Here is a 17,552-nt window from a genome sequence, read left to right as displayed (position 1 = left end):
TACAGTGGAATGTAAATGGCTAGGACTGCATCTGTTAAAAACAATAAATTACTTTATAAAGCCACTGTTATTTGTATATCAATCTTTTGATCTACCACAACAATGTAATTAATTTAAATGAAAAATACTTCAAGTTCAGGGCTTTTCTCAGCAATTTTTAAGTCATAAAGAGATTAATTAGATCAATTAATTACAGATCATAATTAATTAATCTCTCAAGTGTTTTAATTGCTTGACAGCACTAGTTGTGATTATCCTTAAATGTGATGAAAGTGTGAGCATTTCCTCCTACAATGTGTTACCCACTGGTTTTAATAAAAAGAAAAGCAGATTCACACTGTTGTGTCATTCTTTGTATTAACGTTTACCCACCAATCCTTATGCAATCCAAGTGTCTCGTCAATTCCTGACATAACCAGTGATCCGTACCCTACCATCAGACTGGTCACTGTGGTAGAAACGCAGACGGACACGTAACAAGATGTCAGGCCAAGAATGGCCCATCGTACATCGTACACACACGCACACAATCTCTGAAGACTCAGAGGTGTAACTGTTTACACAAGTCGAAATAGGTTTCCGTAAATAGAAAGGAACACACAGAAACTTTGCTTTCTGTTATGAAATGCTCAGACTGAAGTTGGGAGCAGGCACAACATTGCCATCTAGCGTTCAAATGAAAACACTCAGGACTGTGGACAGACTAGACACATAAACTGCAGCGGCATGATTGATTATACATTTTTTAAATCTGAATGGTTTATTATTGTGGCAAAAATACCCAAATAAACCAGCATGTGATTTGATGGAATAACTTCAGTCCTCTTCCAGTCCTCTAGACAAAAACATACACCTCTTACGCACCTCTCTTCAAGTTTTTATCGGCTCACTGACGCCATCTGCTGTTCAACAAGGGGAACATATAATCAAGTCAAAATTGGTGATAAACTAAAACTTTTACCCATTTCAGTAATTAAAAGCCAATACAGTTCTTTAACAATTTAATCTAAAGCAAAACACATTGTTTCCAGTTATTTTTTCTATTCCATTTTATTATGACGGTTGTTTAAAAGGGGCTGAAAATGACTCAGATGGAGATTTTTATTACAATTTCATATGGTGGTTGTGGTGGTTACAAACATTCAGTGTTAAAACTAATATGACAAATATTCTGTACACATTCTAGCCAAAAATAAGGGTGACATAATCTGCAGATGGTTTTAATGTGCGTGGTCAGAATTGAAACCTCATGTTTTCTACAGTATACTGAATACATTAAAAAAAGCCCATCATTGGAAATGTCTGGTAAATCAGTGTGAATCAAACCTGCATCAGTTTTTTCTTCAGCTGTGAATTGTTAACATCCCTGAGCACGCAGGTGAAGGCTAGTGTACCTGTTTACTTCAGATTGTCATTCAACACTAGCTGAAAATAGAAAAACTATGATGTCTGGTGGTCTGATGCTCGCCAAGGCACCTTCACTCTCGTTCTGCTATGGCGACCAGGTGGGTTTCTATCTCTGCCTCCGTCAGCGTCCTACAGGAAGGCGGAGCAGAGGAGATGACAAAGGCGAAAAGTGAAAATGGAAATAAGAGATCAGAAGAGAAAAGAAAGAAGTGATGTAAGACGGACAACAGGATGACAAAGTAGGTCCAAGTCTTTCAAAATAAAGAAACCAAGACTAACAACATGAACGCAAAAATCTGAACACACTCAAAATTACACACAAATAAAAAGGGGTACTATAATGATTACAATCTAGAGTACTAGCAGTCCCCTTTAGTATCAGTTTTGATCAATATAAATCAATCAACACGATTCGTAACTACTGCAAGCATGCAACTCAAATTACCTGAACTTAGGTTTGTCTTTGGTCACGATGCCGACCTCCAGCTCAGAGGGCTTGAAGTCCGTAGACAGGACAGAGCCTAGACAGGAAATCGCCAACTGGAAACACAGAGAGGAGCATGATTACAAAGAAGATAAAACTACAGTAGCTGACTAAAGAAGCTATTCAACATGAAATGCTGCGATGCTGGGGTCAACCTGACCATGACTATAAAAAGAGAGAGAAAACAACTGCAGAGATGTTGATGCAGACAAAAATGGACGAATACATGTCTCAACTAGACACCAAACTGTACAGAAATTAAGTGTCTCTGTTGAAAATCGAACGAAGGAGCTGGCTGGCCTCATCCCCACTCATCCGCAATTGTTTCAGCTGTGTATCTGATGTGAGTTATCCCTTCAGTTCCACACACTCTTCGTATATTTACAATAATAGTTTAATCAATGATATAGATGTTAAATTCTACCTTTTATTGAGTTTGAGCTCTGTTTTGCTTAGATTAAGTATCCTTTGCTCAATTCCTAATCAATCCTTATGTTTGAGTTGTATGGATTAATAATTTTCTGTTCTTTCATTTTCTCCTTTCCATCAAAACTCAACCATCTTAAATAATAAATGACCATGAACTGGATCCTCTGAGTTTGTGTATTGTTCTTCTGACCAACAACCCCACTGCGTTGACCAACCATAACCAAGAACCAAGAGGTCACTTTACTCCTCACCAAGCCAATATTTTACAATCTCAAATGACCAAAATGATCACATTTCACAGTTAAAGAAATAAATCAAAACCTTAAATACAGCGCTGTTATACCTGAAAGACCACAGCTACACTCTGCTGAGGGATCAACAAGTAGTGTGCCATCAGGGTTCCCACTCTTTTCTTGAAATCATTTTCCAGGACTTTTCCAGGACTTTTTCAGCTGCTACAGTCTGACAGACATGTTATCACACCATATACTAATAAATACCCCGTCCCATTCATGCTTTGGAGAACTGCTTTTCAACAATACTCCAATACTGGAAACACTCATCAACTCAAGTCTCTAGTTTTCTTGCTAGGCACTTCTTTGGAAAATAAATCCTTAGCAGGGTCTGAAAAAGTCAAATCAAGTTCTGGTAGCTGACATAACGATGTGATAAATAATTTTCCAGGACAACTCAAGCTTTTCCAGGACATTTAACTTTTGCTCTCAAAATTGGTCAACCATTTTCCAGGTTTTCCAGGACACGTGGGAACCCTGACCATCTTACTACATCTTACTTACAGTCTTATTTACAACACCCGATTCAAAAGAGTTCACTCCACCTGTACTGTCCTGTCGTGGGTCAGTTCAGGCTTCTTCTTGAGTTTCTTCTCCAGGTAACTGTTGGCCTCCGTCTGCTTGACCCCGACCGCTGTGGCCCTGAAGCCGCAGTAGTAACCAGCCGGGTCGCATTTATACAGGACAGGTCCCTGCTGGGGGTCAACAGCCAGCATCAACATACCTAAGAGAGAAGAGAAGAGAGGCGATGAGGGGGAGGAGCAGGGTTTATGCTTTAGCAGATTTTTCTTTTTTTTAAGCCAACACTGTACAGTTTCACTCACAGCAGCCTAGAGGTCGCATCTCAGCATTTTGCGTGTACACCTGAGAGATATCGGCCAACCTCCGACACAACACGTCTGCATTGATGTCATAGCCAAACTTGTATTTCCATTCTCCTGCTTCCACTCGCGCCCGGTGGACCTGAGAACGACTGTCGGCTGCACGGGACAGAAGAGGAGGGACCATTAAGTACACAACATGTGGCTTTCTGTAAAAAAAAAATTAGTAAATCAAGATAATAGTCCAGATTCAAGAGTGATAACTGTGCTACATTTGTTTATACTATATGATACATGTCATAATTTACTATATAAAAGTATCACAGTGACTTGGACAGTGATGCGTTGTGAGTAGGGATGTCACGATAACTTGTTTTCACCGTTAACCGTGCTATTAAATGCCATATCAGCAGATCAGCGCAACACACACAGAACGAAAACAAAGTCACACAGCAACTGCATGTGTATTCGTCTACCTAACCTAACACTGAATTGGTAGGAATTTAAATGTAATTTGTAAGATAAAAAATTATATCATCATAAACGTAAACATTTGGTATCAATGACAATTAATTACTAATATTTCAAACATTTCTTCTGGGGGATTAACAATTGTCCATATATTAATAGATACTTAAAATATTTTGTGTATATAATTAGTCATATAATCATATTTTGACTATTTGATTTTACACATTCATAGAGTTGTGAAATTTATTAATGCATCATAATCGTGACAATCGTAATACCGTAATTATTTCTCTGACAATAATCGTACCAAGAAAATCTATAATCGTGACATCTCTAGTTGTGAAGTGTGCTGATTGAATACACACCGTTGTGTCCAGTCATCAGACAGCCAATGCGAGGCGTCAGTTTGAACATGTTGGTCACAGTGGACGGGTCCAGCAGCTTGTCCTGAAGTACAGAAACATCACAGTCTGTCACATGATTCACTTTATAAAATTATATGTTGTACTAATAAAAGTTAAAGCAGAAGTAAGCGATATTTTTGTGTTAATATAAGTCTTAAATAGTTATATCTTCCGACAGCAATCACTTACATAGAGTGTTTGGACCGAAACACGGGTCTGTCAGTCACTCTGCTCTGCTCTGAGCCGAGGAGAAAACTTTTCTCGTATCCTACAAGTTTTATCCAATGAGGAGAGAGAACGGCATGAAGGGCTGTGTGTGCAGCCAAGGGATGCCGTGAATGTGGTGACGTAGGGACGAGGACCAATAGATCCATGATGAGGGCGGGGGCTGCTAACTCCATCGGCTGACAAGACGTTATGGTGCGTTCAAGGCAACCCGTAACTCGTGTATTTCCGACCTGTGAAGTCGTACCAGTTCGATCTGGTACGAGTTCACGGGTCGGAAGGTACGAGTGGCCGTTATAGTGCACTTTCACAGGTAAAACAGGTCGGAAAAACACGAGTGGGCTGTAATTTACGGTTTCAAAAGCCTGCCTGGAACGCAGCATTAGCCAAAACGACCGGATCGCTTACTTCTGCTTTAATATTTCATTTTACAAGAAAATATCAACACAGTCTTTGTAACAACATCATAACCAGAGACATGAATACACTTAGAGACGAGTAAGTTGTCATTGTTATTAATTAACCATCTGCAAAGATAGTGTATAGTTTTTTAATTTTTTTAATTGGCAATGTCTGCCTTGATATTTGTATATATATTGTATATAAATCAACAACAACATATTTGGGCCTACTAATACTCTTACTGATTTGGACAATCAGACGTTCAAACTGACAGACAATGACCAAAAAATATTACAGTCTGGGCTCCAGACTGCCCCTAAATTTTGAGACAGTGCAGTAAATTTTTCATCTACCAACCAGTATTATTATTTGTTTTGTTTTTATACAGTTCTGAAACATGGAAGTGGTCGCTCAAAGTATCGGGAAAATCTGTCATTACAGGTATCAGGCCAGTGTGTGTGAATATCATGAATGAAAAGGAAACATGAATATTTGCTTTGCAAGTCAATTTACGGTTTGCTCCCTTAAATTTTAAGTTAGGGGCCACTGTGCTCCTAGTCAAAAAAGTTAGTCTGACTCCGGAGCCTTGATTTATTTTGTCTTCTTTAAGTATGTAATAACAGCAAACCATGTAATAACAGCGAACCAAGAGGGAAGCCGTCTCTGGCTTGGTCATGTGAGTATGAGCATTATTACAGCAGCATCTCATTCATATATTTGTCTGTCAAGTCAGCACAACACTGGAGTCATGACTCTGTCAGGCTCTACTGTTTCATTTTAACCCTGATCATCAGCATCCAAGTGTATATGTGATATCTTACAGGCACTTTCTTTTGTGTTACCACCACAACGGTGTCTGTGCCCCGGACCCCCACAGACGTCAGGCCGCCCTGGGAGATGGCTTTGAAGGCATACTCTGCGGGACAGGAGAAATAATAACAACACATTTTAATATCACAACAACATGTTTGGTCACTTATAAAGGTTGAGTTGCACATTTAAGCAACTACTGAGAAGCAGGTGTATAGGCTACATTATGCTGAACAAAAACAAAGTTAGTCAAAACAAACTACAACTTCACAAACTTTAGGTTTAAGTTAACTTCAGGTTAAAATAAACAACAACTTCTCAGGTTTATATATCTAATAAGCGTTGAACGTGTAGGCCAACTTGTGATGCTAACCGGACAAGATAAGAGAAGCTAACCACTTTAGCAACATGATCGTGTTGGTTTGGGGTTTGTTTGAAAAGAGCCTGTTTCAATAGTGACTTGTTTAACATTACAGTAGTTTCCAGCTGTACAGTAAATGTTAAAAACAAACAGTAACTTTAAAAAATAAAAACACCAGAGAATAGGTTTCTCTTACCGACTTGGTAGAGACGGCCCTCCGGGGAAAAGATGGTGATGTGTCGGTCGAAACCTGCGTTTGAACCGCGGGACATTTTTTTTTCGTGTGACCTCAGATGAACTTCACGGAGTTGGATGGATGTTTTAAAAACCTTTAAATCTACCGGAATGATCGACGATTTGTTTTTCTTTTTGGTGAGTTAGATCGGAGGAAGCAGCATGTCCGTGCTACTGCTACTGCTGCTGGATGATATGCAGAATAATGGAGCCACTTCCCTCACAGTTTTACTTTCTCTTTCAGTTGTTGCTGCTGCAGTCAGTGTGAGAGCGAGGCGCAGCCAGCGGCTCCATGACGGACTCACTCACTCACTCCTCTGATCAGCCATGGGGAGGCAGCAATAAGGAAGTCAAGTGGCTTTACCAGTCAGACTGGCCCTCTTAGGTGTTTTTTTTTTCCACCCGTGGACGAGCAGCAACATTTAACTTTAAAGAGCGGCGCTTCCTTTAAGAAAAAAAAAGACACATTGGTGAAGGTTTTTTAAAAAGACATGCCGGCGTAAAATGTATTAGAGGAGGTGGAGGTGGAGGAGGAAGGAGGGAGGGATGAATGGATAATAAAGTGAGTCACCGACCCACACACCCACCTACCCACCCACACCTCCCTGCGCCTGTGTCCGTGGCTGCTGTCATTTGGCCGCTGGTGGTGGTGGTCCCTCCGCCCGGACACACAGCCCGATGTCAGGCCGCAGGGTCGGTTTCTGTCTCAGCGACAAGAAACGCAGGAGGATGAACCTGGACGCGTTTGCTGACTTCTGTGCGTAAGTTGACTTAATAAATACTTTTTTTCTTTTCAGTTCAGTTCACTTGTTAGAGCCTCACAGCAGTAGTAGTAGTTTTCTCTTTGGTAAAAAGTTTGGAGTTCATACTGGAGGCCCTATAGCCAAATAAGGAGTAATGATTTCATTTAATTTAGACTAACAGAAAGAAAAACTTTTTTTTTCATTTTCACTTTTAAAATAAAACTGGTTGTGTGTGTTTTTGCGTTTGTTGGATCTTGTGCCAAATAAACATGTTGAGAATATGATTTGTTGCGTCTCTGTACCAACACACAGTTTGTTATAGTGGGTATACGGCTTTTCAGATGGGTACACTGTTCATACCTGTATATGAATTAGACTACAGTTAGATAGTTTTGTTGTAGTGGGTAGCCTATACTCAAATATTAATGCATTTTCAGTGGGTACAGTATAACAAGTACTGTATCACATAGACTACACCACTGCCAACACATAATTTAAAAGTGCGAAAAAAAAAAAGCCCAACAATGTTGTGGGAAAATGTTCCTTTCATCAAAAAAGAAAGCTCCTACTATTTGGATATCGATTAAACTGCACACCCCTGATTTAATGTAGATTATCTTAGAAAATTACTTTTGTAACAGAAGTAAACACCAATGAAAATCAGTCCATGTCTGTTAAAATCTAAAGATTTCAATATTATTTTCTCTGCAGGGGTCATGGGGTGGAAGTTGTGGAGGTAAGTGTTTGTTTTTCTCACACATTAAGTACATGAAAACAATATGCAAACCTCTCAAAGCCTGCGTGGATATGTCTAAGAATGTATTTGTGTACATGCCATAACGCCCACACACATAGCAAGACGTCCTTTCATTCAAGATACTGTATAAGAGGAGATAGTATGACACTTGTGACAATAGATGAGAACAGCATGGACCAGTTGATATACGTATATAAATACACACACACACAGACACACAGAGGCACACACACACACGTCATGTACAGATGTCCACAACTTAAGTAATCCATGTCACAGCCACCTGCAGCCCTAAACAAAAGGCTGCCTTGATAGTACCTGCTCAGATATTTCACTGCGTGTGGATATTTGTACAGCAGGCAGCGTTAACCTTTCCCACATTTTAACTTTTGTGTATGTCATAAGAGGCGAGGCAACAATACAAATACCTGTCAAAACACAGTGTGCCTATAAGGTGAACAATGATTGCAACCTCTGCCCTGTATTTTACATAGATGCATGCTACTATGCAAAGAGCATTGACGTGAAAACTGCAGGGTTGTACATTGTGGGTGTAAACATTTTCAGAGGTAAACACAAGGTAAAAGCCATAACTCAGTAGCAGCAGAGAGAGAGTGTGTGTGTGACTGGGCAATATATATATTTGAACAAATATTTAAGACTGTTATAGCTTCTTCTTTTTTTCCTGAAGTGACATAATTTGAGGCAGCTGTTGTTTTTAAACCCCTTTGGACTGTACTTTTTTTTTTTTTTTAATATGCAAGAAAATTGGTCTCTTAAAAGGTAAAACATGCAGTAGACCTGTAAGAAGGAAGTGCGTCTCATTTAACAACAGGTGGAAGTAAATAGCACCTATTATGTGGTCAACTCATTGTTGGCATGCCAGTGACAGGGCTCGGCAGTTTGACACAGACAAAGGCATTAACAGGACAGGAGAGAAAAACACAGGCTTAACTAATAACTACAGTCACAACTTTTTTTCCCCCCCAGATAAGACCAATTAAAATATTACTATCATATTTTGTGTTACCACAAAAAGGGGATGCACCTTTCTTTTAAGGAGAATCATTTATTCTTTTATCGTGAACTATTTAAAAGGTTGTTTATATGTTTTGTATAGATAGATAGATAGATAGATAGATAGATAGATAGATAGATAGATAGATAGATAGATAGATAGATAGATAGATAGATTAAACCAGAGACGTTAACGTTACAGGTGGGAGCTTCTCGCGGGATTTTGAAATCTCGTTAAGTTAGGAAAAAATTACTCCGAAAAACCATAGACTGTATGCGAAAAACAGAAAGAAAGAAAAAATACTCCGACAATTAAAGCTTTTTTTTTTTAAAGTGGATGCAATACGCTTGCATACATTAGCACAGTGTTTGCACAGTTTAGCTTTTTTGAACTCGTTTTGAACTCGGCTAATCGGCTGGTATCGCTGTCAAGCTAGGTAAGTTATCGTACGCTAACGCGCTAACGTTACCTGCTAATTAGCGCTAACTACAAGCACAAAAAAACAACATTACTCACCAAAAAACACAGAAGCATGGACTTCCTCCTGTTCGGTAAGTCAATTAGCCACATTATAAGTCCGGTATTTGTTGACCCAAAGACTCCGCGACGACACAACAACAACAACAACAACAACTTCACGTTCAGTGACGCCAGCCAACCGTTAACGCACCGTGACGTCACCCAACTTATGCGCAAGCAGACCACGCGCCCAGTTATTCACTGATCTTAAAAGTCGTAATGAAGCATGATAAAGAAAGAGTAAAATAAATAGCAAAGACCAAAACATTTATAGGCTATACCAGGTTGTAAACACTTTATAATGATAATATAAAAAACAATGCATCTTGAACTAAAATTATAACTGGTCAGAATTGTATTTTACATGGGCTATATCACACCGAAATTAAGAAAAGTTATAATTAAATAAAGATATCCATGTTTCACATTGTGAAAGTCTATAATTGATATCTAGCCTATTATGAGAAACCCCATACACATGAATAGGAAGTGACATAATTTTTCCTCGGAAAAAGGAATATGTGGATTGTATTAGGCTATTAATATAATTAAAGTAAGTTCATTCAAAAATTATGTCATTTCCTATTCATGTGTATGGGGTTTCTCATAATAGATATCTTGAATTCAATTATAGATATCGTTAAACATGGATATCTTTATTTAATGATAACTTTTCTTAATTCCAGTTTGTCATATCAAAAATATAAGGGGCTCTTTGCACAGCTCCACTACTTCCTGAACTTAATGCTGCTCCTTTATTTCCTGTCTTACATTATTGTGGACAAACTGATTAATCCAGGTGTGTCTGACCATTGTGACTACTCAGGCACACCTGGCTTAATCAGTTTGTCCAATAATGTAAGACAGGAAATTAAGGAGCAGCATTAAGTTCAGGAATTTGGAGCTGTGCAAAGAGCCCATTCTGACCAGTCATACTTTTACTAAAAAGGACAGAATGGACATCTTTTAATGGGGGGAGTTGAAGATATCTCATCAAGTTATAGATATCTTCAGATGAATTTTTGATTAGAGACATTTCAAATTGGAGATGTTTATAAGTAACCCTCCTCTTACTTGCTTATCTGCAACATCACTTCACCTGGTCAAAACTTTAAGTCCAAGTTACGTGTAATTATTTTTTGACTTTGCAGAATGAAAGTTAAACATCTCCAATTGGAAATGTCTCTAATCAAAATTAATCTGAAGATATCTATAACTTGATGAGATATCTTCAACTCCCCCCATTAAAAGATGTCCATTCTGTCCTTTTTAGTTGTCTTAGATTATGTTGTAGTTTGCCACAGGTGTCTCTCACTGTCATTGTCACTGTCACTGTATAAATCATGTAGTTGGTAATGGTAATTCCTGATGGTCAAACTTAGCCATTAGATGTTAAAATGGTTTTCCATACCCACAGAGGTTCCTGTTTGTGTATGTGTGTTTGTAGATTGACCTCACTCAGCCACTGGTACCCCAGGGACCCTTCGACGTCATCGTTCACAAGCTGTCTGACGTCATCGTGGAGGCCGAGCACAACAGCCAATCACAGCAGCTGCTTTCCAACTTCCAGGTGAGGCTGAGGAAGTAGGCTATAGGTCGTCTTAAGTAGCTTTTAGGGGGTGGGGTTGTTGTTGTTATTATTTCAGATTCAGAAAACCTTTATTGCACATAGCAGTGGAAATTTTTCTTAAACGTGGGCATACGTGCGCATAAAAGAAACACAGTTTAGCATAACATGAAACAAACAACAAATAGATACATAATGACACAAGCAAGATACAGAATGACACAAGTAAAAACAGAATAAAAACTTTAAAAGAACATTAAAAGCTATTATTATAGCTGAGTAAGTCAGACTGATTACTGATTAGGCAAAATGTGTTAAAGATGGACTTAACGTAAGGCAGTGCTGAATAAAAGTCTGTCTTTTACGCCACAGAGCTACGTGTCAGCTCATCCCAGTACAGTCCTTTTGGACCCGCTGCCTGCAATGACCCAGCTCCTCGACCGCTTTGCCTCCTACAGGATCATGAGCAAGTTGCACAATTCACTCCGAGGTGAGCTGTAGCTTCATTCATAGTCCGATCACTAATGGTTGTGTCTTACAGATGTTCACAACAGCCTTTTTTATTCTTTTTTTATTGTTTTTTTATTATTACAGACTGGCGTATCTGTAGTCCTCCTTACCTAGAGATCCACAGCACCAGTGAGCTGTCATCCACCCAGCAGGCTGTGAAGGCCCAGGGCCTCAGCTTCCCTCTCAGTCAGTTCACTCGAGCTGCAGCCTTTCTCTCTCTCTCACTGCCTTGTTCTTATAAATGTATCTGTTTTTGCATGTCCTGTGTCATAGACTGTTTTCTTGTCTGTATACACTGCAAAAACTCAAAATCTTTCCAAGAATATTTGTTTTATTTCTTGTCAAAATGTCTTATTTCTAGTCAAAACTGATCTCTTTCCACTTAAAATAAGACTCATCACCTAAAAATTAACTTGTTTTTAGATAATTTCACTTGTTTCAAACAAATTTTCACTTGAAATAAGTAGAAAAATCTGCCAGTGAAAGCACGTTTTTTTTGTGCTTGTAATAAGAAAGAAAAACTTGTGCCACTTTCAGATTTTTCCACTTATTTCAAGTGAAAATATGCCTGAAAGAAGTTAAAAAGTGTCTAATAACAAGCTACTTTTTAATGTGATGAGTCTTATTTTAAGTATAATGTGATTTGTTTTGACTAAAAATGACATTTTGACTAGAAATAAGACAAATACTCTTGGTAAGATATTTGAGTTTTTGCAGTGTACAACATCTATTGCATGTCTGCCTTTTGTGGGTGAGGGATTCCTCCTCTGTTACTGAGGTTTCTCCAAATTGTTCCCTGTTTAAAGGGGTTTTCTATGGAGGTTTTTCCTCAGTCGATGTGAGGGTCTAAGGGCAGAGGATGTTATGATGCCATGTAAAGCCCTTTAAGACAAACTGCCTTGTCTTGCCTTAAGGATAATAATATAATCTTGTTCATGTTAAAAACTATTTAAATCCTATTACTCAGACTTCACAAGGGATTCATGGTGGGTGGTGTGTTAGTCTTCTGAAGTTTTTCTTAGGAAGTATGACTGAATGACTTCCTCTTTTTCTTTTTTTGACCCCAGTTTGCAAAACCAGAGTGGCGCACGGCTCACTTTCCCACGAGGTGACTCATTTAATTTTCTTTTCCTTTTTTTTCCATTTTCACTTAAAGGGGTAGTTCAACATTGTGGTAAATTGGCCCATTGCCATAATCCCTGTAGTATTAGGAGTAGGAATCGTTACCTTTAATTGTTGGTACAAGCTATTTTTAGAACGGCGGAGCAGAGCCGCGAGCTGCTCAGAGCTACGCTACGGAGGCTAATGGGATTTCTTGGTTTCCCTCATCAAACTCGTCAAATACACAATCCAACAACTCCAAAACGCTCTGGTGGACAAGTTGTGACCTGCACATTCACCACGCTATGAGATAATAACAGACCGTTAACAGACAGAGCTGTTTTAGAGGTAAATCATCATGCAAAACCGCTGATGCGTGTTCCCATCGGGTGCAGTTTTCCGGCAAGCAGTCTCTGAATTTGCCTTGAAAACAACTCCGTCTCGTTATTATCTCATAGCGTGGTGAATGTGCAGGTCACAACTTGTCCACCAGAGCGTTTTGGAGTTGTTGGATTGTGTATTTGATGAGTTTGATGAAGGAAACCAAGAAATCCCTCTGCTCCGCCGTTCTAAAAATAACTTGCACTGACAATTAAAAGTAACAAACCTACTGCTATGACTATAGGGATTATGGCAATGGGCCAATTTGACAAAATGTTGAACCATCCCTTCAATGGCTATTGTTTGTTGGTGTTTATTAGTTCTCCTTTCACCCTCTTTCTCTCTCTCTGTGTGTCCTGCAGATGTCCCTGATCTTCAGCGCAGGCAGTCTGACCGACATCCATCCTCCCTGCGTGCTCCAGAGCTTCGTCAACCACGGAGCCGTTCTCCATAAGGTCTTTGTGGTAGGAGACAAACACTTCTGCGTAGAAAGGCCCTCGCTCAAGAACTTCCCCTCCGGTCCCTGTGGTCAGTCCGCACCCCACTAACAGACACATTAAAATGTTTCCTGCTCTTTCTCTGCCTTGTTCTCACTATTCTCCCTATACCTGTCCTGCCTCGTACCTCCTTACACTCCCTTTTCCTGCTTTGCCCTTTCCTTTTTTGCTTCTCCTTTCCTTCCCTTTCTATCTTGCCCTGTCCTCCCTCTGTGTCTTTCCCTTTTCCTATCTCATGCCACTGTGTGTCTCTTTGTTACCCAGTTTTTTTTGTTTTTTTGTCCTTCCATCCACTGGACAGTAGAGTTGGTTTCTCTTTGCCCCCAGACAGGAAAACCATCTTCTTCAACAGCCACCAGGTGTCCAAGCCAGAGTCCAGCTCTGACCTCACAGCTGTGAGTATTAGAAATGACATTACAGGTGTATTCAAACTAGATATGCAGCAATTGTTACTTGATGTGTCAAGGTGTGATGTTCAAATTAGGAAAATGTCTTTTTTCCCCAAATGTTTATCGCATTTTAGCTCATACAAAGATTTAAAAAAGTCAAAATACAAAGTGACACGTGTTAAAGTGCATACAGACATTTGTATGCTCTGTATGAGGCTTAAAAACGTATGCAAATGTACAAACGCCCACATACAGTATGTTCGTGCCAACACAAACAAGAACAATAACAACACAGCAAAATGTGGTGGTTAAGTAAAGGCTTATGAGTCCGTGAGAGTCCATCCAAATATCATAAAATGATCCAGATTCATAGGTTATACAAATGACAGGGTGTTGTTACTCTACTCCTGGTCCAATCTGTCTATTATTTTTAAACTTTTGTAAGCAGCTCTTGTTTATCTTTAAGAATAATTTGATGATTTCCAAAGATAAAGATATAGTTCCTTAAACCATTTTGCAATACCCGCTTTAAAAAAAAAAATCCAAATTGAAGCAATCACTATTTTGGCTTGTAAAAAAACATGTTTAATAAGATCTGTTTGTGACATTTTAGATTATATTCTCATACACTGTTCCCCAAAAAGTTGGAATAAAATATTTTTTTACCTCATGAAATCATAATGTGACAATGTGATTTATTATTCTTGATAGATAAAGTGTGGATCTTCTCAAAACTGGTAGCTTCATTGCACCTGCTCAAATGTGATTACTGATGTGTATAAATAGGAATAAAAAGAGGAATGTGTCTAAAAAAACCAAAATTATTCCAACTTTATGGGCAACAGTGTATTTTCCCAGAACGCCCATATTCTTGGACATAGCCATAAGCACATCTGGTGCATGAGTCTGGTATATTAACACTGAATTTGTTTCTGCATGTTGCTAAATAGACTCTCATTTAGAAAATGTCTTTTTAAAGTCCACAGAGCAACACTGGCACCAGATGGGCTGTGTCATCCTGCAATGTGAAAATGTAATAAAAGCATTTTCTGACTGAAATCCACCCTAAAAGTGTTTTTTTCTCCTCCTCCTCCTCCTGCTGCTCTCCAAGCTGGATGAACAGATGCCGTGCCTCCCTCCTCCCAGCTCCCAGGCCGTGGCCGCCCTCGTCAGGGAGCTCCGGCTGCAGCTGGGCATGGCCCTGTTCGGCGTCGACGTCATCATCAACATACACACACACACCCTCACTGTCATCGACATCAACATCTTCCCAGGTACTGAAGCTAAACACACACACACACACAGGTATAAGGACATACAGTGTTATGTAAAGGTTTGGGCACCCCTGGTTAACATTTCTGTCAATGTGAACAGTTAAAGCAAGTGGAAGATGAAATGATCTCCAAAAGACATTTTAAACAATATAACTTTTGTATCTATCTTCAAAATGACAGAAAAGGAGAAAGGCCTGCAGCAAAGGTTTGGGCCCCCTGCATAGTTAGTACCTAGTAGCCCCCACTTTTGAAACTATCACAGTGTGTAAATAGTAAATAGTTTGTCTGATACCTTGGTCAAAGTTATCTGAGAGCTCAAGTCTCCTGGGTTTTCCATTCTTTTGCAGGCTGCTGCTTTGTTTCCCTTTTTAACTCTAAAGTTTTAGAAAACAAAAATAAAACACTGGTATTGCTTAAAGGGATATTGCCATAATCCCTATAGTCATAGCAGGTTCTTTACCTTTAATTGTCAGTGCAAGCTATTTTTAGAACGGCGGAGCAGAGCTGCGAGCTGCTCAGAGCTACGCTACGGAGGCTAATGAGATTTCTTGGTTTCCCTCATCAAACTCATCAAATACACAATCCAACAACTCCACAACGCTCTGGTGGACAAGTTGTGACCTGCACATTCACCACGCTATGAGATAATAACAGAACGTTACCAGAGTTGTTTTAGAGGTAAATGCAGAGACTGCTTGCTGAAAAACGGCCCCAGACGGGAACGTGCATCAGCGGTTTTGCATGAATTTACCTCTAAAACAACTCCATCTCATAACGTTACATTGTTATCTCATAACGTGGTGAATATGCAGGTCACAACTTGTCCACCAGAGCATTTTGGAGTTGTTGGATTGTGTATTTGATGAGTTTGATGAGGGAAACTACGCCGTTCTAAAAACAGCTTGCACCGACAGTTAAAGGTAACGAACCTACTCCTAAAACTATAGGGATTATGGCAATGGGCCAATTTGCCAAAATGTTGAACTATCCCTTTAAAATATTGCAAAAGAGTGTTTCATGTCTAACTTTCTGCCTTTTGGAGCTTATTTAATCTTCCACTTGTTTAACTGTTCACATTCACAGAAATTTTGACCAGGGTGCCCAAACTTTTGTATGATGCCGCTGTACATATCAACCCTCTCCTCCTCTCTCTCTCTCCGTCAGGGTACGAAGGGGTGCCACAGTTTTTCTCCTCTCTGCTCAGCCACATCGAGTCGGTGTTGGACAAACAGACCTCTGCTTGCCCCCGGGTTACTAACTCTCCTGAGACAACACAGACCACAGGTGGTCCATCTGCTGCTGCTGCTTTAAGCCTCCACAGGAGCTGAGCACAGACTGTGCAGCACTTCATTCATCGGCCTCCTGGGACAAATAAAAAATCACTGGAACAAGCTTCTTTTTTTTTTTTTACCGTCTTGTTGGGACTGAACTCGGCTGTTTTAAGAGTTTGCTTCAATTCTAAGAAGTTATTTATTTGTAATTGGCTTAATTTTTAACTGTATCCACCCCCGCCCGGCCCCTCGGTCAATAACACTAATTATCCTCCTGCTTTTACAGTAAGTGCCTTTATTTGCAAGTTGATGCAACCAAACACGACATGACACATGATAATGGTTTAATCCACTTTCTGTTTATTGATTGACAGGTAGCATAGAAGAAGATACAGCAGGCACAAAATACAGCACTCTGATTGGCCAGTAAAATTACAAATGGTGTTTGTTTTCCTGTTTGAAAAATGTAACCTATGCCCAACATGTCACCCCCCACCCACACCCCCATCCCCCCCACCACCCACCACCTCACAGACATTTCTCACGTCTCTCTTGCTCGTTTGTAAAGATTAATTTTGTGGAAACATTTTGCACTTCTATAGAAAAAAAAGAAGAAAACTACAATACATTCATTTTATTTTCCATTTATTCTCCAGTGAACGAACAGCTCCTCTTTGGAATAGACAGCAATGAGCTCTTCAGTGTTGACCGATAATGTGTGTTGTTATATTATATATTATTATAACGTGTTTACACAAGTTGACCGGCTACCTTGCCAGTGTTCGAATACATAAATGTATTGTAAATCTTGGCTGTGTAGAAAAAAGAGAGATTATATATTTGCTAGATGAGGACTATCATAATGATGCACTTTGATTACATATTAAAATACATGAAATTATGAATTATTTCATTGCTGTAATTATTGCATTCATGTGTGCTGTAGTCTATATTATTGTGTTATTGCAGTCGAGTGGGCCTCCAGTGGTAACCCTGTTAATCCTGCACCATGTGCATGTCTACCCAGTGTCCTCTTGGGGGCGCTGTTACCTCATATTTCGTATGACCTTGGCTTACAGACCTGTGATATCTGATATTATTTACACGAATGACATGAATGACAGCCATGGAGTAACACGACTGAGCGTTTATAAATGTTATTGTCAGTGTTGCTGTTACCAAAG

The 17,552-nt window shown here is 39.4% G+C and overlaps 2 protein-coding genes across 2 annotated transcripts; one reads left to right on the top strand and one right to left on the bottom strand.

The window, feature by feature from the left end:
• Window positions 1-1,079: 1,079 nt before the first annotated feature.
• On the bottom strand, window positions 1,080-6,540 carry LOC146975706 (proteasome subunit alpha type-6-like). The gene is made up of 7 exons (XM_085794937.1): window positions 6,304-6,540; window positions 5,758-5,852; window positions 4,271-4,352; window positions 3,438-3,593; window positions 3,159-3,337; window positions 1,853-1,947; window positions 1,080-1,536 (listed from the first exon to the last, which is right to left on the bottom strand). Exons 1-7 carry the CDS (start codon window positions 6,377-6,379, stop codon window positions 1,479-1,481), a joined length of 741 nt encoding a protein of 246 aa, XP_085651063.1. The 5' UTR covers window positions 6,380-6,540; the 3' UTR covers window positions 1,080-1,478.
• Window positions 6,541-6,886: 346 nt separating this feature from the next.
• LOC146975705 (inositol-tetrakisphosphate 1-kinase-like) lies at window positions 6,887-17,422 on the top strand. The gene is made up of 10 exons (XM_085794936.1): window positions 6,887-7,102; window positions 7,796-7,820; window positions 10,826-10,948; window positions 11,318-11,435; window positions 11,540-11,641; window positions 12,523-12,563; window positions 13,300-13,465; window positions 13,762-13,829; window positions 14,935-15,097; window positions 16,262-17,422. Exons 1-10 carry the CDS (start codon window positions 7,020-7,022, stop codon window positions 16,423-16,425), a joined length of 1,053 nt encoding a protein of 350 aa, XP_085651062.1. The 5' UTR covers window positions 6,887-7,019; the 3' UTR covers window positions 16,426-17,422.
• The last annotated feature ends 130 nt before the right edge of the window (window positions 17,423-17,552 follow it).

Source organism: Trachurus japonicus, chromosome 13 (genome assembly GCF_045865225.1).
Source record: "Trachurus japonicus isolate A0001 chromosome 13, Traja_1.0".
NCBI lineage: Eukaryota > Metazoa > Chordata > Actinopteri > Carangiformes > Carangidae > Trachurus > Trachurus japonicus.
The sequence above is the reverse complement of the archived record's forward strand: the minus strand, read 5'-3'. Positions and strand labels throughout refer to the sequence as shown.